The sequence below is a fragment of the Aquarana catesbeiana genome, linkage group LG10 (assembly GCF_042186555.1).
Source record: "Aquarana catesbeiana isolate 2022-GZ linkage group LG10, ASM4218655v1, whole genome shotgun sequence".
Taxonomy (NCBI): Eukaryota; Metazoa; Chordata; class Amphibia; order Anura; family Ranidae; genus Aquarana; species Aquarana catesbeiana.
The window spans coordinates 112,681,631-112,708,802 of NC_133333.1; the positions used below are offsets into that span (position 1 = coordinate 112,681,631).

The window sequence follows — 27,172 nt, forward strand, 5'->3', positions numbered from 1 at the left end:
CCCCATTCCTGTCCGGCCGGGCTGCGTGCTCGGATAAGGGTCTGGTATGGATTGGGGGGGACCCCCCACGCAGTTTTTTCGGCGTAGGGGGTTTCCCTCAAGGTCCATACCAGACCCAAGGGCCTGGTATGCCCCTGGAGGGGGAACCCATGCCGGATTTTTATTTAAAATTTGGCGCGGAGTTCCCCCTCAAGATCATCTGAGCACAAGTCGCATGCCGAAGTCGGATCATGCGAGACGGCGATCCGACTTCAATGATAGTCAATAGGCTGAAGTCGGATCAAAGTAGTACAGGGAGTACGCTCTGAAGTCGGAGCGACCTCAGTAGTGTCTATTAAGACGCTCCCATTCACTTAAATGTGAATCTCTTTCTGGGGCGACTTGGGGCGACTTGAGGGCATACAAGTCGGATCCCAAGTCGCCCCAGTGTGAACCGAGCCTAAGGATAATCAGTGGAAACATGATGCACCTGAGCTCAATTTTGAGTGTCATGGCAAAGGCTGTGAATACGTACATGTGATGCTTTTCGTTTTTTATTTTTAATAAATTTGAAAAGATTTCAAACAAACTTCTTTCATGTTGTCATTATGGGGTATTGTTTGTAGAATTTGAGGAAAATAATAAATTTTATCCATTTTGGAATAAGGCTGTAACATAACAAAACGTGGAAAAAGTGAAGCGCTGTGAATACTTTCTGGATGCACTGTATAAATAGGCCCCAAAGTGTTGTATTTATACTGATATAACATATCATATAACAGAATTTGTTTATAAAGAAATTATTCTATTTTCTGCTTTTAACCAGATTTGCAAGCTTCTGATTATCAGTCTTTGCAAAACTTTCTTTCAGACTTTGATGAGGTGGTAGAATTCTTAGAGGAAGTCATTGAGGCACTTTTGGCAGATGAAGATGTACGCTCCTTCAGTGAAGTCTTCTTACCCGTGTTTGATGTTATTCTGGAACGTGTCAGGGAATTGGATTTATGTCAGATGCTTCTTTACAGCTATCTCGACATACTTCTATACTGTACTAAGCAAAAAGACATTGCAAAGGTAAGCAAAACAAAGACAAAATTGAGCATACTAAGGCACATATCTTTGTCTGCTTAGCTAATTTCCTTAGAAGGAATTCTTTCTTTCTGAGGTTCCTGGGAAATTCAGCACCAAGCTTCAGCTGTTTAGATTTGAAAGACTCCTACCTGATCCTCTGTCCACACGTTTACTACGTTTTACCAGGTAGATATACTCGCCTCTGCAGACTCCAGTACCTCTATTGAGGTTTACCCTGTTGTGTTTTGGGGTTTTGGGCTTTTTGCCATTGTGCTATGTTGCTCCCCAATCTTGTTCAGGGCTTTGGGACATCCAAAGTAGTCCTGAATATAAATAAACCCTATGTCCTATTATGTACAATAAGGAAATTAGGATTTTTGGTTTATGCTTAAAATACCTTTTCTTGGAGTGCTCTTTGTATGGTTTCTCATTGCTTGCAACAACATGAAGACTGTGCAGTGTTGGGAGGGATTATGCCTAGGCAGGGAAGCCTGTTGTGTTTTTTTTGCCAGTATTCTTTCACTTGTAGGTGGCAGCATTAGTCAGCATTTTATGGCCAGTGTCCTTTCACCTGTAGGTGGCAGCATTAGTCAGCATTTTATGGCCGATGTCCTTTTCACCTGTAGGTGGCAGCATTAGTCAGCATTTTATGGCCAGTGTCCTTTCACCTGTAGGTGACAGCATTAGTCAGCATTTTATGGCCAGTGTCCTTTCACCTGTAGGTGGCAGCATTAGTGAGCAATTTATGGCCAGTGTCCTTTCACCTGTAGATGGTAGCATTAGTCAGCATTTTATGGCCAGTGGCCTTTCACCTGTAGATGGTAGCATTAGTCAGTATTTTATGGCCAGTGTCCTTTCACCTGTAGGTGGCAGCATTAGTCAGCATTTTATGGCCGATGTCCTTTCACCTGTAGGTGGCAGCATTAGTCAGCATTTTATGGCAAGCATTTTATGGCCAGTGTCCTTTAACCTGTAGGTGGCAGCATTAGTCAACATTTTATGGCCAGTGTCCTTTCACCTTTAGGTGGCAGCATTGTCAGCATTTTATGGCCAGTGTCCTTTCACCTGTAGGTGGCAGCATTGTCAGCATTTTATGGCCAGTGTCCTTTCACCTGTAGATGGTAGCATTAGTCAGCATTTTATGGCCAGTGTCCTTTCACCTGTAGATGGTAGCATTAGTCAGCATTTTATGGCCGATGTCCTTTCACCTGTAGGTGGCAGCATTAGTCATCATTTTATGGCCAGTGTCCTTTCACCTGTAGGTGGCAGCATTAGTCAGCATTTTATGGCCAGTGTCCTTTCACCTGTAGGTGGCAGCATTAGCCAGCATTTTATGGCCAGAGTCTTTTCACCTATAGGTGGCAGCATTAGTTGGCATTTTATGGCCAGTGTCCTTTAACCTGTAGGTGGTAGCATTAGTCAGCATTTTATGGCCAGTGTCCTTTCACCTTAAGGTGGCAGCATTAGTCAGCATTTTATGGCCGATGTCCTTTAAGCTGTAGGTGGCAGCATTAGTCAGCATTTTATGGCCAGTGTCCTTTCACCTTTAGGTGGCAGCATTAGTCAGCATTTTATGGCCGATGTCCTTTAAGCTGTAGGTAACAGCATTGTCAGCATTTTATGGCCAGTGTCCTTTCACCTGTAGGTGGCAGCATTGTCAGCATTTTATGGCCAGTGTCCTTTCACCTGTAGATGGTAGCATTAGTCAGCATTTTATGGCCGATGTCCTTTCACCTGTAGGTGGCAGCATTAGTCAGCATTTTATGGCAAGCATTTTATGGCCAGTGTCCTTTAACCTGTAGGTGGCAGCATTAGTCAGCATTTTATGGCCAGTGTCCTTTCACCTTTAGGTGGCAGCATTAGTCAGCATTTTATGGCCGATGTCCTTTAAGCTGTAGGTGGCAGCATTAGTCAGCATTTTATGGCCGATGTCCTTTCACTTTTAGGTGGCATTAGTCAGCATTTTATGGCCGATGTCCTTTAACCTGTAGGTATAGCATTAGTCAGCATTTTATGGCCAGTGTCCTTTCACCTTTTAGGTGGCAGCATTAGTCAGCATTTTATGGCCAGTGGCCTTTCACCTGTAGGTGGCAGAATTAGTCAGCATTTTATGGCCAGTGTCCTTTAACCTGTAGGTGGCAGCATTAGTCAGCATTTTATGGCCAGTGTCCTTTCACCTGTAGGTGGCAGCATTAGCCAGCATTTTATGGCCAGAGTCTTTTCACCTATAGGTGGCAGCATTAGTCGGCATTTTATGGCCAGAGTCTTTTCACCTATAGGTGGTAGCATTAGTCAGCATTTTATGGCCAGTGTCCTTTCACCTGTAGGTGTCAGCATTTTATGGCCGATGTCCTTTCACCTGTAGGTGGCAGCATTAGTCATCATTTTATGGCCAGGGTCCTTTCACCTGTAGGTGGCAGCATTAGTCATCATTTTATGGCCAGTGTCCTTTCACCTGTAGGTGGCAGCATTAGCCAGCATTTTATGGCCAGAGTCTTTTCACCTATAGGTGGCAGCATTAGTCGGCATTTTATGGCCAGTGTCCTTTCACCTGTAGGTGACAGCATTAGTCAGCATTTTATGGCCAGTGTCCTTTCACCTGTAGATTTTAGCATTAGTGAGCATTTTATGGCCAGTGTCCTTTCACCTGTAGGTGGCAGCATTAGTGAGCATTTTATGGCCGATGTCCTTTCACCTGTAGGCGGTAGCATTAGTCAGCATTTTATGGCCAGTGTCCTTTCACCTGTAGATTTTAGCATTAGTGAGCATTTTATGGCCAGTGCCCTTTCACCTGTAGGTGGCAGCATTAGTCAGCATTTTATGGCCAGTGTCCTTTCACCTGTAGGTGGCAGCATTAGTCAGCATTTTATGGCCAGTGTCCTTTCACCTGTAGGTGGCAGCATTAGCATTTTATGGCCAGTGTCCTTTCACCTGTAGGTGGCAGCATTAGTCAGCATTTTATGGCCAGTGTCCTTTCACCTGTAGGTAACAGCATTGTCAGCATTTTATGGCCAGTGTCCTTTCACCTGTAGGTGGCAGCATTGTCAGCATTTTATGGCCAGTGTCCTTTCACCTGTAGGTGGCAGCATTAGTCAGCATTTTATGGCCAGTGTCCTTTCACCTGTAGGTAACAGCATTGTCAGCATTTTATGGCCAGTGTCCTTTCACCTGTAGATGGTAGCATTAGTCAGCATTTTATGGCCAGTATCCTTTCACCTGTAGGTGGCAGCATTAGTCAGCATTTTATGGCCAGTGTCCTTTCACCTGTAGGTGGTAGCATTAGTCAGCATTTTATGGCTAGTGTCCTTTCACCTGTAGATGGTAGCATTAGTCAGCATTTTATGGCCAGTGTCCTTTCACCTGTGGGTGGTAGCATTAGTCGGCATTTTATGGCCAGTGTCCTTTCACCTGTAGGTGGTAGCATTAGTCAGCATTTTATGGCCAGTGTCCTTTCACCTTTAGGTGGCAGCATTAGTCAGCATTTTATGGCCGATGTCCTTTAAGCTGTAGGTAACAGCATTGTCAGCATTTTATGGCCAGTGTCCTTTCACCTGTAGGTGGCAGCATTGTCAGCATTTTATGGCCAGTGTCCTTTCACCTGTAGATGGTAGCATTAGTCAGCATTTTATGGCCGATGTCCTTTCACCTGTAGGTGGCAGCATTAGTCAGCATTTTATGGCAAGCATTTTATGGCCAGTGTCCTTTAACCTGTAGGTGGCAGCATTAGTCAGCATTTTATGGCCAGTGTCCTTTCACCTTTAGGTGGCAGCATTAGTCAGCATTTTATGGCCGATGTCCTTTAAGCTGTAGGTGGCAGCATTAGTCAGCATTTTATGGCCGATGTCCTTTCACTTTTAGGTGGCATTAGTCAGCATTTTATGGCCGATGTCCTTTAACCTGTAGGTATAGCATTAGTCAGCATTTTATGGCCAGTGTCCTTTCACCTTTTAGGTGGCAGCATTAGTCAGCATTTTATGGCCAGTGGCCTTTCACCTGTAGATGGTAGCATTAGTCAGTATTTTATGGCCAGTGTCCTTTCACCTGTAGGTGGCAGCATTAGCCAGCATTTTATGGCCAGAGTCTTTTCACCTATAGGTGGCAGCATTAGTCGGCATTTTATGGCCAGAGTCTTTTCACCTATAGGTGGTAGCATTAGTCAGCATTTTATGGCCAGTGTCCTTTCACCTGTAGGTGGCAGAATTAGTCAGCATTTTATGGCCAGTGTCCTTTAACCTGTAGGTGGCAGCATTAGTCAGCATTTTATGGCCGATGTCCTTTCACCTGTAGGTGGCAGCATTAGTCAGCATTTTATGGCCAGTGTCCTTTCACCTGTAGGTGGCAGCATTAGCCAGCATTTTATGGCCAGAGTCTTTTCACCTATAGGTGGCAGCATTAGTCGGCATTTTATGGCCAGAGTCTTTTCACCTATAGGTGGTAGCATTAGTCAGCATTTTATGGCCAGTGTCCTTTCACCTGTAGGTGTCAGCATTTTATGGCCGATGTCCTTTCACCTGTAGGTGGCAGCATTAGTCATCATTTTATGGCCAGGGTCCTTTCACCTGTAGGTGGCAGCATTAGTCATCATTTTATGGCCAGTGTCCTTTCACCTGTAGGTGGCAGCATTAGTCAGGATTTTATGGCCAGTGTCCTTTCACCTGTAGGTGGCAGCATTAGCCAGCATTTTATGGCCAGAGTCTTTTCACCTATAGGTGGCAGCATTAGTCGGCATTTTATGGCCAAAGTCTTTTCACCTATAGGTGGTAGCATTAGTCAGCATTTTATGGCCAGTGTCCTTTCACCTGTAGGTGGCAGAATTAGTCAGCATTTTATGGCCAGTGTCCTTTAACCTGTAGGTGGCAGCATTAGTCAGCATTTTATGGCCGATGTCCTTTCACCTGTAGGTGGCAGCATTAGTCAGCATTTTATGGCCAGTGTCCTTTCACCTGTAGGTGACAGCATTAGTCAGCATTTTATGGCCAGTGTCCTTTCACCTGTAGATTTTAGCATTAGTGAGCATTTTATGGCCAGTGTCCTTTCACCTGTAGGTGGCAGCATTAGTGAGCATTTTATGGCCGATGTCCTTTCACCTGTAGGCGGTAGCATTAGTCAGCATTTTATGGCCAGTGTCCTTTCACCTGTAGATTTTAGCATTAGTGAGCATTTTATGGCCAGTGCCCTTTCACCTGTAGGTGGCAGCATTAGTCAGCATTTTATGGCCAGTGTCCTTTCACCTGTAGGTGGCAGCATTAGTCAGCATTTTATGGCCAGTGTCCTTTCACCTGTAGGTGGCAGCATTAGCATTTTATGGCCAGTGTCCTTTCACCTGTAGGTGGCAGCATTAGTCAGCATTTTATGGCCAGTGTCCTTTCACCTGTAGGTAACAGCATTGTCAGCATTTTATGGCCAGTGTCCTTTCACCTGTAGGTGGCAGCATTGTCAGCATTTTATGGCCAGTGTCCTTTCACCTGTAGGTGGCAGCATTAGTCAGCATTTTATGGCCAGTGTCCTTTCACCTGTAGGTAACAGCATTGTCAGCATTTTATGGCCAGTGTCCTTTCACCTGTAGGTGGTAGCATTAGTCGGCATTTTATGGCCAGTGTCCTTTCACCTGTAGGTGGCAGCATTAGTCAGCATTTTATGGCCAGTGTCCTTTCACCTGTAGATGGTAGCATTAGTCAGCATTTTATGGCAAGCATTTTATGGCCAGTGTCCTTTCACCTGTAGGTGGTAGCATTGCTCAGCATTTTATGGCCAGTGTCCTTTCACCTGTAGGTAACAGCATTGTCAGCATTTGATGGCCAGTGTCCTTTCACCTGTAGGTGGTAGCATTAGTCGGCATTTTATGGCCAGTGTCCTTTCACCTGTAGGTGGCAGCATTAGTCAGCATTTTATGGCTAGTGTCCTTTCACCTGTAGATGGTAGCATTAGTCAGCATTTTATGGCCAGTGTCCTTTCACCTGTAGGTAACAGCATTGTCAGCATTTTATGGCCAGTGTCCTTTCACCTGTAGGTGGTAGCATTAGTCGGCATTTTATGGCCAGTGTCCTTTCACCTGTAGGTGGCAGCATTAGTCAGCATTTTATGGCCAGTGTCCTTTCACCTATAGGTGGCAGCATTAGTCAGCATTTTATGGCCAGTGTCCTTTCACCTATAGGTGGCAGCATTAATCAGCATTTTATGGCCAGTGTCCTTTCACCTGTAAGTGGCAACATTAGTCAGCTAAATAGTCATGAACATGAAAAAAAACCCATGTCCTGTGATGTACTCCAAAAAAGTGTTTTACAGGTAAATCAAAAATCAAATTTTTTCCTGCATTTATTTATTTTAATTTTTTTTCCAAAAACATGAACTTGGCCTTTAAAGTCTGTAAACTCCTACATGCATGAAATGTATCAATAGCAAACCTGCTTTTCAAGCTTTAAAACATCTCTTGCTACTGATTTGTGATAAATATGGAGGATGCAGCTATGGATTGATCTGAAATTTAGGATAACAGTTTAAATAGTCAGCATTTTATGGCCAGTGTCCTTTCACCTGTAGGTGGCAGCATTAGTCAGCATTTTATGGCCAGTGTCCTTTCACCTGTAGGTGGTAGCATTAGTCAGCATTTTATGGCTAGTGTCCTTTCACCTGTAGATGGTAGCATTAGTCAGCATTTTATGGCCAGTGTCCTTTCACCTGTAGGTGGTAGCATTAGTCGGCATTTTATGGCCAGTGTCCTTTCACCTGTAGGTGGCAGCATTAGTCAGCATTTTATGGCCAGTGTCCTTTCACCTTTTAGGTGGCAGCATTAGTCAGCATTTTATGGCCAGTGGCCTTTCACCTGTAGATGGTAGCATTAGTCAGTTTTTTATGGCCAGTGTCCTTTCACCTGTAGGTGGCAGCATTAGCCAGCATTTTATGGCCAGAGTCTTCTCACCTATAGGTGGCAGCATTAGTCAGCATTTTATGGCCAGAGTCTTTTCACCTATAGGTGGTAGCATTAGTCAGCATTTTATGGCCAGTGTCCTTTCACCTGTAGGTGGCAGAATTAGTCAGCATTTTATGGCCAGTGTCCTTTAACCTGTAGGTGGCAGCATTAGTCAGCATTTTATGGCCGATGTCCTTTCACCTGTAGGTGGCAGCATTAGTCAGCATTTTATGGCCAGTGTCCTTTCACCTGTAGGTGGCAGCATTAGCCAGCATTTTATGGCCAGAGTCTTTTCACCTATAGGTGGCAGCATTAGTCGGCATTTTATGGCCAGAGTCTTTTCACCTATAGGTGGTAGCATTAGTCAGCATTTTATGGCCAGTGTCCTTTCACCTGTAAGTGTCAGCATTTTATGGCCGATGTCCTTTCACCTGTAGGTGGCAGCATTAGTCATCATTTTATGGCCAGGGTCCTTTCACCTGTAGGTGGCAGCATTAGTCATCATTTTATGGCCAGTGTCCTTTCACCTGTAGGTGGCAGCATTAGTCAGGATTTTATGGCCAGTGTCCTTTCACCTGTAGGTGGCAGCATTAGCCAGCATTTTATGGCCAGAGTCTTTTCACCTATAGGTGGTAGCATTAGTCAGCATTTTATGGCCAGTGTCCTTTCACCTGTAGGTGGCAGAATTAGTCAGCATTTTATGGCCAGTGTCCTTTAACCTGTAGGTGGCAGCATTAGTCAGCATTTTATGGCCGATGTCCTTTCACCTGTAGGTGGCAGCATTAGTCAGCATTTTATGGCCAGTGTCCTTTCACCTGTAGGTGACAGCATTAGTCAGCATTTTATGGCCAGTGTCCTTTCACCTGTAGATTTTAGCATTAGTGAGCATTTTATGGCCAGTGTCCTTTCACCTGTAGGTGGCAGCATTAGTGAGCATTTTATGGCCGATGTCCTTTCACCTGTAGGCGGTAGCATTAGTCAGCATTTTATGGCCAGTGTCCTTTCACCTGTAGATTTTAGCATTAGTGAGCATTTTATGGCCAGTGCCCTTTCACCTGTAGGTGGCAGCATTAGTCAGCATTTTATGGCCAGTGTCCTTTCACCTGTAGGTGGCAGCATTAGTCAGCATTTTATGGCCAGTGTCCTTTCACCTGTAGGTGGCAGCATTAGCATTTTATGGCCAGTGTCCTTTCACCTGTAGGTGGCAGCATTAGTCAGCATTTTATGGCCAGTGTCCTTTCACCTGTAGGTAACAGCATTGTCAGCATTTTATGGCCAGTGTCCTTTCACCTGTAGGTGGCAGCATTGTCAGCATTTTATGGCCAGTGTCCTTTCACCTGTAGGTGGCAGCATTAGTCAGCATTTTATGGCCAGTGTCCTTTCACCTGTAGGTAACAGCATTGTCAGCATTTTATGGCCAGTGTCCTTTCACCTGTAGATGGTAGCATTAGTCAGCATTTTATGGCCAGTATCCTTTCACCTGTAGGTGGCAGCATTAGTCAGCATTTTATGGCCAGTGTCCTTTCACCTGTAGGTGGCAGCATTAGTCAGCATTTTATGGCCAGTGTCCTTTCACCTGTAGGTGGTAGCATTAGTCAGCATTTTATGGCTAGTGTCCTTTCACCTGTAGATGGTAGCATTAGTCAGCATTTTATGGCCAGTGTCCTTTCACCTGTAGGTAACAGCATTGTCAGCATTTTATGGCCAGTGTCCTTTCACCTGTAGGTGGTAGCATTAGTCGGCATTTTATGGCCAGTGTCCTTTCACCTGTAGGTGGCAGCATTAGTCAGCATTTTATGGCCAGTGTCCTTTCACCTGTAGATGGTAGCATTAGTCAGCATTTTAAGGCAAGCATTTTATGGCCAGTGTCCTTTCACCTGTAGGTGGTAGCATTGCTCAGCATTTTATGGCCAGTGTCCTTTCACCTGTAGGTAACAGCATTGTCAGCATTTTATGGCCAGTGTCCTTTCACCTGTAGGTGGTAGCATTAGTCGGCATTTTATGGCCAGTGTCCTTTCACCTGTAGGTGGCAGCATTAGTCAGCATTTTATGGCTAGTGTCCTTTCACCTGTAGATGGTAGCATTAGTCAGCATTTTATGGCCAGTGTCCTTTCACCTGTAGGTAACAGCATTGTCAGCATTTTATGGCCAGTGTCCTTTCACCTGTAGGTGGTAGCATTAGTCGGCATTTTATGGCCAGTGTCCTTTCACCTATAGGTGGCAGCATTAGTCAGCATTTTATGGCCAGTGTCCTTTCACCTATAGGTGGCAGCATTAGTCAGCATTTTATGGCCAGTGTCCTTTCACCTGTAAGTGGCAACATTAGTCAGCTAAATAGTCATGAACATGAAAAAAAACCCATGTCCTGTGATGTACTCCAAAAAAAGTGTTTTACAGGTAAATCAAAAATCAAATTTTTTCCTGCATTTATTTATTTTAATTTTTTTTCCAAAAACATGAACTTGGCCTTTAAAGTCTGTAAACTCCTACATGCATGAAATGTATCAATAGCAAACCTGCTTTTCAAGCTTTAAAACATCTCTTGCTACTGATTTGTGATAAATATGGAGGATGCAGCTATGGATTGATCTGAAATTTAGGATAACAGTTTAAATAGTCAGCATTTTATGGCCAGTGTCCTTTCACCTGTAGGTGGCAGCATTAGTCAGCATTTTATGGCCAGTGTCCTTTCACCTGTAGGTGGCAGCATTAGTCAGCATTTTATGGCTAGTGTCCTTTCACCTGTAGATGGTAGCATTAGTCAGCATTTTATGGCCAGTGTCCTTTCACCTGTAGGTGGTAGCATTAGTCGGCATTTTATGGCTAGTGTCCTTTCACCTGTAGATGGTAGCATTAGTCAGCATTTTATGGCCAGTGTCCTTTCACCTGTAGATGGTAGCATTAGTCAGCATTTTATGGCAAGCATTTTATGGCCAGTGTCCTTTCACCTGTAGGTGGCAGCATTAGTCAGCATTTTATGGCCAGTGTCTTCACCTGTAGATGGTAGCATTAGTCAGCATTTTATGGCAAGCATTTTATGGCCAGAGTCCTTTCACCTGTAGGTGGCAGCATTCGTCAGCATTTTATGGCCAGTGTTCTTTCACCTTTAGGTGGCAGCATTAGTCAGCATTTTATGGCCAGTGTCCTTTCACCTGTAGGTGGCAGCATTAGTCAGCATTTTATGGCCAGTGTCCTTTCACCTGTAGGTGGTAGCATTAGTCAGCATTTTATGGCCAGTGTTCTTTCACCTTTAGGTGGCAGCATTAGTCAGCATTTTATGGCCAGTGTCCTTTCACCTGTAGGTGGCAGCATTAGTCAGCATTTTATGGCCAGTGTCCTTTCACCTGTAGGTGGCAGCATTAGTCAGCATTTTATGGCCAGTGTCCTTTCACCTGTAGGTGGCAACATTAGTCAGCTAAATAGTCATGAACATGAAAAAAAAAACATGTCCTGTGATGTACTCCAAAAAAAGTGTTTTACAGGTAAATCAAAAATCAAATTTTTTCCTGCATTTATTTATTTTATTTTTTTTTCCAAAAACATGAACTTGGCCTTTAAAGTCTGTAAACTCCTACATGCATGAAATGTATCAATAGCAAACCTGCTTTTCAAGCTTTAAAACATCTCTTGCTACTGATTTGTGATAAATATGGAGGATGCAGCTATGGATTGATCTGAAATTTAGGATAACAGTTTAAATAACTGTAAATCTGTATATTAGGCAGATAAAAAATAAACACAAGTTGATTCCACCTTTTCCTCCAATTACTTGGCAGATCCCACCTCGTGAAGGAAATATAGGCTTCCTGTTTTGCCAATACACACCTCCTGTCTATAGTAGCTGGAGTAGAACTGTAGGACCATGACCAGTCTTGCCCCTAAGAGACTGAAACTACCAATAACAACCACCGTCTGTAGGAGGTGGAGGCAAACCTCAGACTGTGTGTTTCCACTCCCCAAACCCCCCCCCCCCCCCCCCTTTCCAGTCTTCTTTTATTTCTGTATACCTGAACATACTGAAACTTCCGGTTAACTTTGAAATGTGAAAGACGAACCCTTTCCATAGATCTGGATCTTTCAGTTAATATCTGTCCTTGTTATTCTGATCTATGTTGGTAACATTGTAAGGATACTAATATATTTAGCTTTTTGTACTATTTTTTTTTTTTTTTTTGATGCCATTCCGCAGGTTTCCCGTCAGACCTTGTGACTGTTCTTTTTGACACTCAGTGTATTTTATATTCCTGCAAAAAACTATAAATAAAGAATTAAAAAAACACAAATGGATGCAGCTCTGTAATCATAAATATATAATTAAATTAATGTTTTTTAATAAAAGCAGTACAAGTAACTGAACATGGCTTGGTGTCAGCCTCTAGCAGTTCCCGCAGAGCCAGGCTGTAATTAGATTCAAACTGTCAGCGCTCAAGTGGAAAGAAGGAAATAATCTTGCTGCAGGGAAACTTTGAATTATGTCTTTCCAGATAAATGTTCACTGTTGTAGCTGTAATTTTAATACTGAATGACTTGAGGTCTTTATAAAATACCAAAGACAAAGCAGAAAGTGTACAAGCATCCTGTTACACCTTAAAGTATAACTAAAGGATAGAGAAGAGAAGGATTGGAAACCCTGCCAGGCTTTTATTACTGTCTGTGCCCCCATTAGGGAGATTCGCCGTCTATATTTGTCCTGTTTACCATTATCATCAAAAGTGAAAGTAAAAGAAAATCCCACATTTTGGGTTGTCCCCAGAATTGTAATGGGGGAACTCTTCCAATGGGAACACTAGTTCTGGTGACTTTGGTGACAACCAGGAATACCGTCAATTTCCTCCTCCTTCCTGTTTTGACTATGGGACAGGAAGTGAAGGGAAATCTTCACAATGAAACACAGATGGCAAAAAACAAAAACTACCCGGCAGGGGTTATAATCATCCCTCACTCTATCCAAAAATAAGTTTTGTCTTTAGTTCTGCTTTAATTAAAAATAGTAAAGACTGGTACTCACAAATATTCTTGACAAACTTGCTTTGTCATATAAAATAACATCCAGGAGTAGACATGCTCACTCAACCATCGCTGCCTAGAAAAAATCCCTGTAGTAGATCCTTTTAGACAGCATACAGCCACTGTCCCTAGCATCACCACTGACACATTTAAATGGCAGACCTTCATAAGAGCTGGTTTTCTTGGCCCCACTATTAGTTTAAAAGCCAAGGTCCCAGGCTGTGTCAGGTTTTCAGGACTGTACAGCTGTGGCCAAAAGTTTTGAGTATGACATAAATATGAAGTTTCACAAAGTCTGCTGCATCAGTTTTTATGATGGCAATTTGCATATGCTCCAGAATGTTATGAAGAGTCCCTCTTTGCCATGAAAATGAACTTAATTCCATTAAAAACATTTCCACTGCATTTGTGAAGAAGGCTTCAGGGTGCCCAAGAAAGTCCAGCAAGCACCAGGACCATCTCCTACAGTTGATCCAGTTGCGGGATCGGGGCACCACCAGTGCAGAGCTTGCTCAGGAATGGCAGCAGGCAGGTGAGGAGAAGACTTTTGGTGGATGGCCTGGTGTCAAGAAGGGCAGCAAAGAAGCCACTTCTCTCCAGGAAAAACATCAGGAACAGACAGACTGATATTCTGCAAATGGTACAGGGATTGGACTGCTGAGGACTGGGGTAAAATAATTTCCTCCGATGAATCCTCTTTCCGATTGTTTGGGGCATCTGGAACAAACCTTGTCCAGAAAAGAAAAGGTGAGCGCTACCATCAGTCCTGTGTCATGCCAACAGTAAAGCATCCTGAGACCATTCATGTGTGAGGTTGCTTCTGTGCCAAAGGAGTGGCTCACTCACAATTTTGGCTAAGAACACAGCCATGAATAAAGAATGGTACAAAAATATCCTCCGAGAGCAACTTCTCCCAACCATCCAAGAACAGTTTGGTGATGAACAATGCCTTTTTCCAGTATGATGGAGCACCTTGCCATAAGGCAAAAGTGATAAACAAGTGGCTTAGGGAACAAAACATGGACATTTTTGGTCCATGGCCAGGAAACTCCCCAGACCTTTATCCCATTGAGAACTTGTGGTCAATCTTCAAGAGGCGAGTGAACAAAAAAACCCCCCCACAAATTCTGACATACTCGAGCATTGATTATGCAAGAATGGGCTGCCATCAGTCAGGATGTGGCCCAGAAGTTGATTGACAGCATGCCAGGGTGAATTGCAGAGGTCTTGAAAAAAGAAGGGTCAACATTGCAAATATTGACTCTTTGCATAAATGTAATGTAATTGTCATTAAAAGCCTATGACACATATGAAATGCTTGTAATTATACTTCAGTATACCATAGTAACATCTGACAAAAAGACCTAAAAACACTGAAACAGCAGGCTTTGTGAAAATTAATATTTGCGTCATTGTCAAAACCCTTGGCCACGGCTGTAGTGTGAGAGGAAAGTGCAGTAAAAGGAGCCAATCAGCTTAAATGCAGACAAGAAGCATGCTGATAGGAGGTAAAAGCAGATTGCCAGAGAAATTAACTCATTACTGGGCTGCTTCTCCTTTCACTGTCCAGTCACAGACTGGGGCAGGTCCAGGGCAACCTGGGATCAAAGAAAGTGGGTTGAATGATGCTGGCCATCAGACTGAGGACACCTACCAAAAAAAAAAGGGTTGTAGCCAAAAGCTTTTTTTGTTATTTTATCTTGTTATTTTTGGTTGAAATTCTGATTTAAATCTGCTTACGGTTTCATTGAACTAGCAATTTTGTTTGTTGAAAACATTGCAATATAGGTAACAATTTCCATTACAGTAATAAAATAACTTCGGTGATGATAGTTGGCTACAGTGACACTGGAATTGTTCGCTCATGCTGTGGTTTCCTTGTATACAGAAAGTTATTTTTTTTTTCTTTTATGTAGGTTTTTGTGAAACACATTCAGCCTCAAGATATATCAAATGGACATCAATACCAAAAGACTTTACTGGGTGAAATTCTTAGCATTTCCTGCTTATTGCGTACCCCTGGTGTGGTAGAAAATCATGGATATTTTGTAAACCCATCACGTTCCAGCTCGCAGGAGATAAAAGTCCAAGAATCAAATATCCACCAGGTAAAACAATAACAATCCTTTCAGAGCCCAATTTACTAAAGGTTGCCAATCTGTTTTTCTTCTTGTCGTAAACCAGATCAGAGAAAACGCACTTCATTTTGCAACCTCTTTTGAAAGCATTTCCCCAATGCTGATAATCATCTGGGCTGGTATCGGCATAGCAGGGTCCACATACCCACTGGTACTAAAGCCATAGGGGCCAACAGCCTACATGGCTCAGAAGGAGAAAGATTTTATATTAACACTCTAAAGCAGAGTTTCTCAACCAGGGTATTGCAGAACCTTAGGGTTCCCAAAGAGGTGCCCAGGGGTACCACCACGATCTACCCATCAATCACAGGCATCTGATGGGTAGATCGCATCCCCACTGCCAACACATGCAGAGCGACGCAGGGAAGCATCTGTAATAGTGCTGGTTGTGGCATACTGTTTCACTCTGGCCCCTTCTGTCTATCCCAGGTGCTTGAATGTGATATGACATGACATGTGATGGATGAGAGAGAAGGGGCCAGCAAGGAACAATGAGCCACAAAAGGAGTCATCACAGGCACTTCCCTGATTTGCTCTGCATATGAAGAAAACTGCTACTGTAATGTGCCCTGTTGTGTGCCTCATAAGGTGCCCTGCTCTCATGTAATGTGCCCTGCTGTGTACCCCATAATGTGCCCTGCTGTGTACCCCATAATGTGCCCTGCTTTCATGTAATGTGACCTGCTGCCCCTCATGTAATGTGCCCTGTACACTACTTATCTCAAGTTTCACCTAAAATTGAGCATCTGTGCAGAAAATAGCAAGCATGAGTTTCACATTAAATAGGTACATTTTAATATTGATTTTAATTAATACTGTTTAAAAAAAAAATGTTGTTAAATCAACAGCTTGATCACACCAGTGTTCTGTGAGCTATAGATGTGAACGTTATTTCTGGGGTTCCCTGAGATTTCAAGCTTTTTGCCAAGGGTTCTTCCCAGGTAAAAAGTTTGAGAAACTCTATTCTAAAGCAATCCTAGCACTTAGGCTCTTTTCACAGGGGGTGGACTCTATTGCGGTCAGCAGGAGATCTCTGAGCTGATCCCCCTGCTGATCGGAGCAGAGCGGGTGGATTACATGTCCACTCAGTTTCTGCAGAGCGGACAGAGCCCAGAGCTCTATGGAGGACTGGGAGTAAGCGGACTCCACTGCCCGTTTACATCCGGCTACCTCCAATCCGCTCCACCTAAACGGAGGAGATTGGAGTCCTCTTACATGTTTTTTAGCCGACTTGGGAGTAGGCAGGTGTAAGTGGACACCAGCCCATTTACTCCCACCTGTCCATAGGAATACATGGACTGACAGGCAGATCGCAACAACCGCGTGAAAGGGGCCTTGCACATTATTGTTACACTCAGGGAAGATCCTTTGTGAATTGGCTGTGACATTTGCATTGTGTTACATTGTGATAATATCACTTTCGATGCAATTTTGCAGCATTCTATATTGTAGCTTGATGAATCAGAACCATCGTGTTCTTCAAATTGTAAATGCATAAGTTCAACACACTGTTCATTCATTTTCTGATTCTTAGTAACCTGTGAATGTTTTGTATAGAAGATTTTAGGGCTCTTTTTAAACAGCAGAATAAGTTCAAATATGTGGAAATATGGAATTTGGTTTAAAGACAGAATATATATTGATCATTTTTGGTTAGCTGCACGTTGTATGTAACTCTTTACTTATTAAATAAAATCTTTTGTCATTTCTCTCTTGATCAGTTCATGGCTCAGTTTCATGAGAAGATTCATCAGCTTTTGAAGAACCTCCTTCAGTTATCTGCAGATACCAAGCACCAAATCTTGTTATGGCTAGGGAACTGTCTACATGCCAATGCTGGGCGTGCTAAAATTTGGGCCAGCCAGGTCCCTGAAATTTTCCTTCAGACCTATGCTTCCGATAGTTTCTTTTTAAACTTGGGTGCTGCCTTACTTCGCTTGTGCCAACCTTTTTGTAAGCCAAAATCTGCTCGCTTGCTGACATTTAACTCCACTTACTGTGCTCTGCGGGAGATCAGTGAAGAGGAACGAAGGACCTGGAATGTCCACATGAAGGGTGAGCACAGACAATGTACAAGTTGTCCTCTTTTTCATTATTGGAGGTGCTGTATCTAATGTTGTATTTCTTATATAAGAATGGTGATATCTTTCTTAAGCTGACCATACACTTAAAGATATCTTCATAGAAATCCATAGATTTCCTCATCCATGCTAAACAGTGTGTATCGATGAATATCCAGATGCCATGTATTGCTTGGGACACCCAGCTCTCAAAATAGCTGAACAATGACTGCAGCTGATTAACTACAGTCACTGTTCAGCCAACTTTTTTTGTCAAGACAGGTGATATCATGCAGAATGGGTTGGAATGGATTTCTCCTCTAGTGTCAACCCACAATTTGGGATTTTCCTTTACTTTCACTTTGATGATTACAATGAAGAGGACAAATAGACAGGGCTAATCTCCTAAACGGGGAACAATTAAAACTGAAAGGTGTTCTAATCCCTCTCTACTCTATCCAACGCTAAGTAAAAAGAATTTTGCCTTTAGTTACACTTAAAGTAGAACTATAGGCAACTTTTTTTTTTTTTTTTTCGGATAGAGCAAGGGAGGGTTATAACCCCTTTCAGATTTTTTTTTTGCCATCTTAATCCCATTGTGGAGATTTCCCTTCACTTCTATCCTATAGCCAAACAGAAATTGAGAGGAAATCTCTGCAAATTAAGGGAAATCCCGGGGGGTCCCAGGGTCACCAGAACTAGTGTCCCCATTGGAAGATTTCCTCTCTGTTACTTTTCTGGGGACAACCCAAAATTTTGGGTTTTCTTTTACTTTCAATGATAATGGTTACCAGGACAAATAGAGAGGGCGAATCTCCCTAATGGGTACCCAGACAGCAATAAACCTGACAAGCATTTTTATCCCTCTGCACTCTATCCAAAACCTACAAAAATGCCTTTTTGTTATACTTAATGTCCTACAAAAGAAAAACTAAACTGTTTTAACATTTCAAGTTAAAAAAATAAGTATTTCTTTCTATCTACCCAATCCTTACCCTTCTTATCTAATGTACCCTCATTTCCTATATACTTAACTTTGCCATTTTTCTTCTCCATATAGGACTCAACAAAGAGACTTGTTTGATTCCAACAGCCGATGACCAGCAGCCAGACTTTCCTCCGACCTTCAACTTAGTGACAGAAAACTTGGTGCTCACGCAGTACACACTTCATTTAGGCTTTCACAGGTACATGAAAAATAGCTTTTCATTTGGGCATAGGGTGAGTGAAATGGTGGAACAATTATGTAGCTGCTACAAATGATTCAACAACATGGCCTCAAATTGTGGCTTTAGAAGTGTTTGTCTTTCAGTAATTTTGTGTTTATCTGCACTATATGGAATTGTTGGTTTGGGTTAAAATAAAAGTGAATTAAAAAAATTGTAAGCAAAAGCAAAGCATGGTCTTTAGTAATGAAGAGCTGTGCCGTTACATTTTTCTTTGTTGGTTTCAGTTAAAAAGAAATCTCATTAAGTGTTGGATGCAAAAGCATAGCCTTTAGTATTGGTGTACTGCACTGCGGCATTGTTCTGTGTTAATCTTCTAATACAGCTGAAAATGTTTTGTTTTGTTTTATTTTATTATTTTAAGGCTGTGTAGGATTGTGAATAAAATACTTATTTAAATGCTGATTTCAGGTTGCATGAGCAAATGGTAAAAGTGAACCAAAGCCTGCACAGACTGCAAGGAGCATGGAGAGATGCCCAGCAGAATGGCAGTCCTGGTGCAGAGAACCTAAGAGAACAGTTTGAGCGCCTTATGACAATTTATTTGTGCTTGAAAGCATCTCTAAGTGAACCCCAGACCCTACAGAACTGCCTCCATCTACAAGTCTCTACTGCAGTCCTGCTGGTGCAAATCGCATTGGGTAATCGAGGCACAGAACTGATTCCACTCGCCTTTCCTCTGCAGGATGTACAGCACAGTGCCCTGGCCTATGTACCAGGTAACATTCTCTAATATGTGAGTAGCTGCAATTTAAAGTGCTGCAACTTCCACTGACCTTTCTTTCAGTTAACCTGTCTTGAGACAAAGAGTGCCTTAGGTAATTACAGTGTTGAAGTGCAGGTGTCTTGTGCTTGATCATACCTGATCCCTGCGTCCTCAAGGAGGTCTTAGATGTTATGCTCCAGCTGTCCACAGGATCTTAGCCTCTTTCCAAGTTCATATTAAAGTGGTTCTAAAGGCATAAGTTTTTTTTACCTTAATGCATTCTCTGCATTAAGTAAAAAACCTTTCTGTATGCAGCTTTCCCCCAGCCTCCTTATACTTACCTAAGCTCGATCTCAATCCAGTGCTGTGGGCGAGAGCAGCAGCTTTGTTTGCTCTCTCCTTATTGGACAGAGAGGCAGCAGCTGGAGCCATTGGCAGCCATTTAGAGGGGCGGGGTGGAGCCGCACTCTTTGTGTCAATGGACACACAGAGCGCAGCTCAGGATCGAGCCCGAACAAGTGCCCCAGAGCAAGCTGCTTGCTATGGGGTGCACTCTTCAGGGGAGAGGCGCCAGGAGCGCCAGCAGGGGACCTAAGAAAAAGAGGATTGGGCTGCTCTGTGCAAAACCGCTGTAGAGAGCAGGTAAGTATAACCTGTTTTGTTATTTAAAAAAAAATAGGTTTACAATCATTTTATGCCATGTCCTGACCCAGCACTAAGTTCCAACCTCAGTCACTCACATGTCAAATGCCAGAGTTTTTAGTGGACAGGCACAAAGTCAGGAACTGACTATTTAACTGCCCTTGTTTTCAAGATCTTTACTGTTCTACTGAGTTTTAATACTTCTGCATAACTTTGTAATTATTTTTTCCTTTCATCTACCAGCTCAGGCAGAAAAAAGATTGAGAAGAGCTAGGCCAAATTTTAATCTTCTGTTATATCCTTGATACTTTTAGCCTGTTTTGAATGTGTTGCAGTTACTCTTTCTTTTATCCTATAAGAGGAAAGTATAGTGTTTTCAGTGAGCATGTGTTGAGAGTTATTGTAATCTTTACCCTAATTTCCCTTTTATCAATACACGTGTTTCACATTTTTGTACATGCTTGCTTTGAATATTTTGTTGTATTAAATGTAGAGGTCTGTAGATTCACCTCTACAGGGGGCTCTGTTCTATCACTCTGGCATCACTATGCTTTCCTGACACACAGCTAGTGCATTTTTTCAGTGGGTTGGGTGACATGTAGATTCATGTTGTAAGTATCTGTAATGAAGCACAGCTATAGTGTAACATTGCTAAACAAAAGCAGAGCCTGCCTACATAATGAAAAAACATGGCTGTCCACAAGTACTTATATACAGTATCTTACAAAAGTGAGTACACTCCTCACATTTTTGTAAATATTTTATTCTATCTTTTCATGTGAACAACACTGAAGAAATAACACTTTGCTACAATGTAAAGTAGTGAGTGTACAGCTTGTATAACAGTGTAAATTTGCTGTCCCCTCAAAATAACTCAACACACATCCATTAATGTCTAAACCGCTGGCAACAAAAGTGAGCACACACCAAAGTGAAAATTTCTTAATTGGGCCCAATTAACCATTTTTCCTCCCCGGGGTCATGTGACTCGTTAGTGTTACAAGGCCTCAGGTGTGAATGGGGAGCTTATGTGTTAAATTTGGTGTTATCGCTCTTACTCTCTCATACTGGTCACTGGAGGTTCAACATGGCACCTCATGGCAAAGAACTCTCTGAGGATCTGAAAAAAAGAATTGCTGCTCTACATAAAGATGGCCTAGGCTATAAGAAGATGACTAAGACCCTGAAACTGAACTGCAGCACTGTGGCCAAGACCATATAGCGGTTTAACAGGACAGGTTCCACCCAGAACAGGCCGACCAAAGAAGTTGAGTGCACGTGTTTAGCGTCATATCCAGAGATTGTCTTTGGGAAATGGATGTATGAGTGCTGCCAGAATTGCTGCAAAAGTTGAAGGGGTGGGGGGTCAGCCTGTCAGTGCTCAGACCATACACCGCACACTGCATCAAATTGGTCTGCATGGCTACCGTCCCAGAAGGAAGCCTCTTTTAAAGAAGAAGCACAAGAAAGCCCACAAACACGGCTGAAGACAAGCAGACTAAGGACATGGATTACTGGAACCATGTCCTGTGGTCTGATGAGACCAAGATAAACTTATTTGGTTCAGATGGCGTCAACCAGGTGAGGAGTACAAAGACAAGTGTGTCTTGCCTACAGTCAAGCATGGTGGTGGGAGTGTCATGGTCTGGGGCTGCATGAGAGCTGCCGGCACTGGGGAGCTACAGTTTATTGAGGGAACCATGAATGCCAACATGTACTGTGACATACTGAAGTAGAGCATGATCCCCTCCCTTCGGAGACTGGGCCGCAGGGCAGTATTCCAACATGATAACAACCCCAAACACACCTCCAAGACGACCACTGCCTTGCTAAAGAAGCTGAGATGATGGACTGGCTAAGCATGTCTCCAGACCTAAACCCTATTGAGCATCTTTGGTGCATCCTCAAACAGAAGGTGGAGGAGCGCAAGGTCTCTTAACATCCACCAGCTCCGCGATGTCATCATGGAGTGGAAGAGAACTCCAGTGGCAACCTGTGAAGCTCTGGTGAACTCCATGCCCAAGAGGGTTAAGGCAGTTCTGGAAAATAATGGTGGCCACACAAAATTTGAACACTTTGGCCCCAGTTTGGACATTTTCACTTAGGCGTGTACTCACTTTTGTTGCCAGTGGTTTAAACATTAATGGCTGTGTGTTGAGTTATTTTGAGGGGACAGCAAATTTACACTGTTATACAAGCTGTACACTCACTACTTTACATTGTAGCAAAGTGTCATTTCTTCAATGTTGTCACATGAAAAGATAGAATATAATATTTACAAATATGTGGTGAGGGGTGTACTCACTTTTGTGAGATATATATATATATATATATATATATATATATATATATATATATATATATATATATATATATATATATATATATATATATATATATATATATATATATATATACATATACATATATATATACATATATATATATATATATATATACTTTTGTGATTTTTTTTTTTTTTTTTTTTTTTTTTACGAGACATGTAGCAGATTATAATCAAATACCACCAAAAGAAAGCTCTGTTTGTGTGAAATTTATATAAAATATGGCCTGGTTATGAAAAATCTTCCGGAGCTGAAGTGATAAATGAGACTCTGCGATTTTCCTATTAAAGAAAAGTGAAAGGACCTGTGTGAAGCGTTTGTAAGCTCTCATGAGCAATGAGCAGGGCTCTCCTAACCCACTTGTATTGAAGAATAGGATTTCTGCTGACCTAATGATACTTAACCTTTCCAACAATTCCCCAGGTCTCAATCCTCCATCACAACTGGCCTAGTGGCCAAGCATAATGCCCTGTACACACGGTCGGATTTTCAGACGGAAAAAGTGCGATTGGATTGTGTTGTCGGAAATTCCGATCGTGTGTGGGCTCCATCTGACTTTTTCTGTCGGAATTTCCATGACACAAAGTTTGAGAGCAGGCTATAAAATTTTCCAACGACAAAATCCGATCGGTTAAATTCCGATTGTGTGTACACAAATCCGACGCACAAAGTGCCACGCATTATCAGAATAAATTAAGAGACGAAAGCTATTGGCTACGGCCCTGTTTATAGTCCTGACGTCGTGTTTTACGTCACCGCGTTCAGAGCGATCGGATTTTCCGACAACTTTGTGCGACCGTGTGTATGCAAGACAAGTTTGAGCCAACATCCATCGGAAAAAATCTATGGATTTTGTTGTCAGAATGTCCGGTCAATGTCCGACCGTGTGTACAGGGCATTAGTCTTCTGATGGCAGCTGTGACAGAGGAAGGAACGATGGGCAATCACTGGAGTGCGTTGTTATTCTCTACAATATATTTTATGTGTCATCCAACGCCAACAGACATCAGCAAATATCATAAAAATATTTGTTGGGATTTAGTTTGACAAATATTCTGCATTTTGTTTTTTAACAGAGTTCTTCGCTGATAATCTTGGTGATTTTTTCATCTTCCTGAGACGGTTTGCAGATGAATTTTTGGAAACGGCAGCTGAATCTTTAGAACAGATACTGGACTTTATTACTGTGTTCTTAGGCAATATTGAAAGGTAAGAATGCCAGGAAATGTGGAAAGTGTTACTGCACTGGACAGGTAGAGTAAGAAATTTTCTGTATTATCAACGTTTAGGAAATGTATTTTAGTTTTTCAGGAGCCTGTCTAATATTGCCCCATGTGGGTTATGATTCTGTTACTTAGAGTGGTTATAAACTCTTCCATATACCCAGTGAAGTGACTGGCCTCAGGTGATGCACAGAGATGAAACAAATCCTCCTACATAAGTTGTACCTGTTTATCTGCAGTCTTCTCTTCTCTACATTCATTAAAATTCCAGAATTTATAAAGCTTGTCTGAGCTGTCAAAATAAAGGGGGCGGAGAGATAAAATTTCACTCTTCAGATCTCAGTGAGAAGAGATGAGAGCTGATTGGAGGGAAGGAACACCCCCCCTCCCCCCACACACAATTCACACAGGAACAGAGCTGAGGCTGTCAATCAGCTGGAGCTCCCTCCCCTGTCACCATTTTTCTCTTGGTGTCAGGAAAACTTGTCATAAGTGACTCATGCTGATAGCAGAGGAAAGAAGCAGCAGACAGAAATTACACTTTACTTTGATATGCTTTGTTCAAATTTCATATTTGAGGTTTGCAAGCACTTTAAGGCAGAACGTACATAAACTGATGAAATGCATATATAAGGCAGCTGTTTTACCTGCTTAAAAACTTGTTTTTCTTTTCATCCAGCCCGGATATTTACATAGCTCTGCCACTTAGTACAGCCCTGTCTGGCAGAGCAGGAGACATTTTTGATGCTTTTTTTTTTTTGCAGTAACACTTACAGGTCTTTTCCCGTCCCCAGCCAGTAACTGGTCATTGAAAGGAGAAGCAGCAGACTGATGATCAGTCACTCTGCTCTTGTATTGTATAGAGCGACCTTTCGTAAACCCATGCTGATTACTAATAATAATATTGTTTTTATCAGCAAATTCTTGGATATGGTCCCTTATCCCCTCAAATAGTTTACATACTACTGATATTAGACTGACAGGCCTGTAGTTTCCAGCAATATCCCGCAAGAGCTGCAGTTTTGGAGATGCTCTGACCCAGTCATCTAGCCATTACAATTTGGCCCTTGTCAGAGTTGCTCAAATCCTTACGCTTGCCCATTTTTTCTGCTTTCAACACATCAACTTCAGGGACAACATGTTCTCTTTCTGCCTAATATATCCCACCCTTTTTCAGATGCCATTGTAATGTGATAATCAATGTTATTCATTTTACCTTTCAGTGGTCATAATGTTATGGTTGATCGGTGTATGTATATGTGAAAGGAGGTAGTAGTCCAAGCTCGTTTGGCTGTACTTCACCTGTGGATCACAGGAGTGCAGATTGTTTTGCACTCCTGTGACCTGTTTTCAGCAGACAGGCTGAAGCCGGATGTCGGCTAACGTCACAGGGTCAGTCCAGGTTCGGGAAAGATCGTGACCATATGGTCGAGATCCACCCACATGCCTGGATCGGTACCCAAATCAGTCTCCTGGCAAGTTGCTGAGAGCCTGAGCTGGCTGCTCCCATCCCTCCACAGCCCAGCTCTGCAGTGAGTGGGGAGGGGGGTTTGGAGCAGAGCAGAGAGCCGGTGACTAGAAGTCATCAACTCTCTGCTCACAGAGCACTGAGAACCAAGCAATCAACAGTGTTTGATCGCTCGGTTCTCAGCCTTAGAGCCGGCGGGGGACAGTTGCTGCATCCACCTAGGTAAGTATGATTCAATACTTCTCTTTTAAGCAGGTTAATACAATAGATTTTTTTTTCTGAATGAGGGGTATACTACACAAAACACTGGTAACTTTTTTACATGGTCTCCGGAGTCCAGTAAGTAATATTGGTTAATACATTACTGCTGAACTCTGGAGACCATGTAAAAGTTACCAGTGTTTTGTGTATTATACCCCTCATTCAGGAAAAAAAAAAAGCTTGTGCCAGTTTTTCATGCCCACTGCAGTCTGTGGGAAACATTACATAAAGAGGGTTTTAGACCTATTATGGAAGATTGGGCAGCACAGAATGCCTTGCAGGAGGTTGCAGCCATACTTTAAAGACTTTTACAAAGCCTGCTAGGTTCTGTTGTTCTATACAGATTGCACATGTTGCCTGCAGTTGCTCTTTTTAATACTTTATAGAAATGTAATTAATATATTTTTTTCAGAATGAAAAATCCTCACCTTCGTGCCAAGTTAGCAGAGGTACTGGAGGCTGTGATGCCTCATTTGGAGCAAACTCAGAATCCACTAATCTCCAGTGTCTTCCACCGCCAGCGAATCTTTTGTTCATACCGGCATGCACCACGCCTCGCAGAAGCTCTTATAAAAGTGTTTGTCGATATAGAATTTACAGGTATGTATAGCAGAATAGTGTTTCATCGCACAAAGGCTCTACCTTTACACTACTTTAATTAAGTATGCTAAATATTCTTCCACAGGGGACCCCCATCAGTTTGAGCAGAAGTTTAACTATCGGCGGCCTATGTACCCTATTTTAAGATATATGTGGGGACAGGACACATATCGGCAGAGTATAAAGGTTAGCGGTTCCCCATAATTCATGCTACTTCTGGCATGCTCATCTGTGATTGGCTAATCTTCCTTTTTATTAACAACACTTTTGTGTTCCACAGAATCTAGCTGACTATGCAGCAGAAAACCTTGAAGCTGTGAACCCACCACTGTTTTTGCGATTTCTCAATTTATTGATGAATGATGCTGTATTCTTATTGGATGAGGCTATCCAGGTAAAAAAAAAAAAAAAAATGGAACAATAATAAGCGTGATGGTTTTAATGCATACAAAAAGTTTTATGTATTGAAGCTTACCAGTCCTCAGATACAATAGCTACAATATTTTCCCTATTCCCTTTCCCCCCTTATTTTCACCTGGTGATCCTACAAGTAACACACTTCTTGTTTTTAGTTTTGGTGGCTGTATTCGTTTTCATTCTCCAGGCTAAAAACCTACACAAAATACCTGTTGATCTTGCGAGAAATACAGTGTCTTTGTCACTACGTGTATGCCTTAAAGTGTTACTAAACCCAGAACCTGCAGTCACTATATCTAGTCTCCCACAGTACACAGAATATGGAAATGCAATTATCTTAGTAAATATAAACTGATAAATACCTTTTCTCATCAGCAGCATATAGTAGCCTTGTGACTTCTATCCATTCCTAGTAAAGCTTGTAGGAGGCGTTTTCATTCTCCCTTGATCCACTGTCTGGACAGTGCTGATTGGCCCTGTGCTGATCACATGCACTCTCCCAAGAAAAAAAAAAACTCTCTAGCAATACACACTAAACGGAGTATGTGTAATCCGTCCCCTGGCTCTGTAAATATCAGGTCATTTTTTGGAGACAGTGGAAGAAGAGGAGGATCAGAGAGACAGGATCGAACAGCCATTATACACAATGCAAAAGATTAGCCCCTTAGGTCCAACAATGAGTATGCTTTAGTCTGGTTTTACTGTTGTGGGTTTAGTAACACTTTAAAGGATGTAAAAACCTCGTTCTTGTGTTACTACTACGATGAATCCACCATATAATAGAGGTGAAAAGAGACGTGTGAAGTCCACCCCATGGCTGTTTCCATAATACAGTGGAGAAAAAGGCGTAGTTATGAAGGAACAGGAAGGGTGCTATTTGCAGGATTACCAGGGGAAAATTCAAGAAAAAGAAGTCTGAAAACAGAAAACGAATGCCGCTGCCACATCTAAGGACTGGTAAACTGCAATATACCACATTTTTGTTTTTAACTGCTTCCCATTGTTACCTGTATGTCCTTGGATGGGAACGGTGATATCTGGGTCATGGTTGTAGCCATAACCCAGATATTATTTTATGCCACCAGAAACTCCCTACAATGTAAAAGTGATTGAGTGGCT

At 42.4% G+C, this 27,172-nt stretch overlaps 1 protein-coding gene across 1 annotated transcript in view; it reads left to right on the forward strand.

The window, feature by feature from the left end:
• The window catches only part of UBE4A (ubiquitination factor E4A), a 75,397-nt gene that overhangs the window by 25,848 nt on the left and 22,377 nt on the right, over positions 1 to 27,172 (forward strand). Inside the window, exons 7-15 of the mRNA XM_073602466.1 lie at positions 851 to 1,053; positions 14,884 to 15,075; positions 16,827 to 17,160; positions 18,226 to 18,352; positions 18,803 to 19,110; positions 23,161 to 23,293; positions 25,449 to 25,636; positions 25,722 to 25,822; positions 25,917 to 26,030. Of these exons, the coding sequence (XP_073458567.1) occupies positions 851 to 1,053; positions 14,884 to 15,075; positions 16,827 to 17,160; positions 18,226 to 18,352; positions 18,803 to 19,110; positions 23,161 to 23,293; positions 25,449 to 25,636; positions 25,722 to 25,822; positions 25,917 to 26,030 (1,700 nt within the window). The remainder of the gene's footprint in view (positions 1 to 850; positions 1,054 to 14,883; positions 15,076 to 16,826; positions 17,161 to 18,225; positions 18,353 to 18,802; positions 19,111 to 23,160; positions 23,294 to 25,448; positions 25,637 to 25,721; positions 25,823 to 25,916; positions 26,031 to 27,172) is intronic.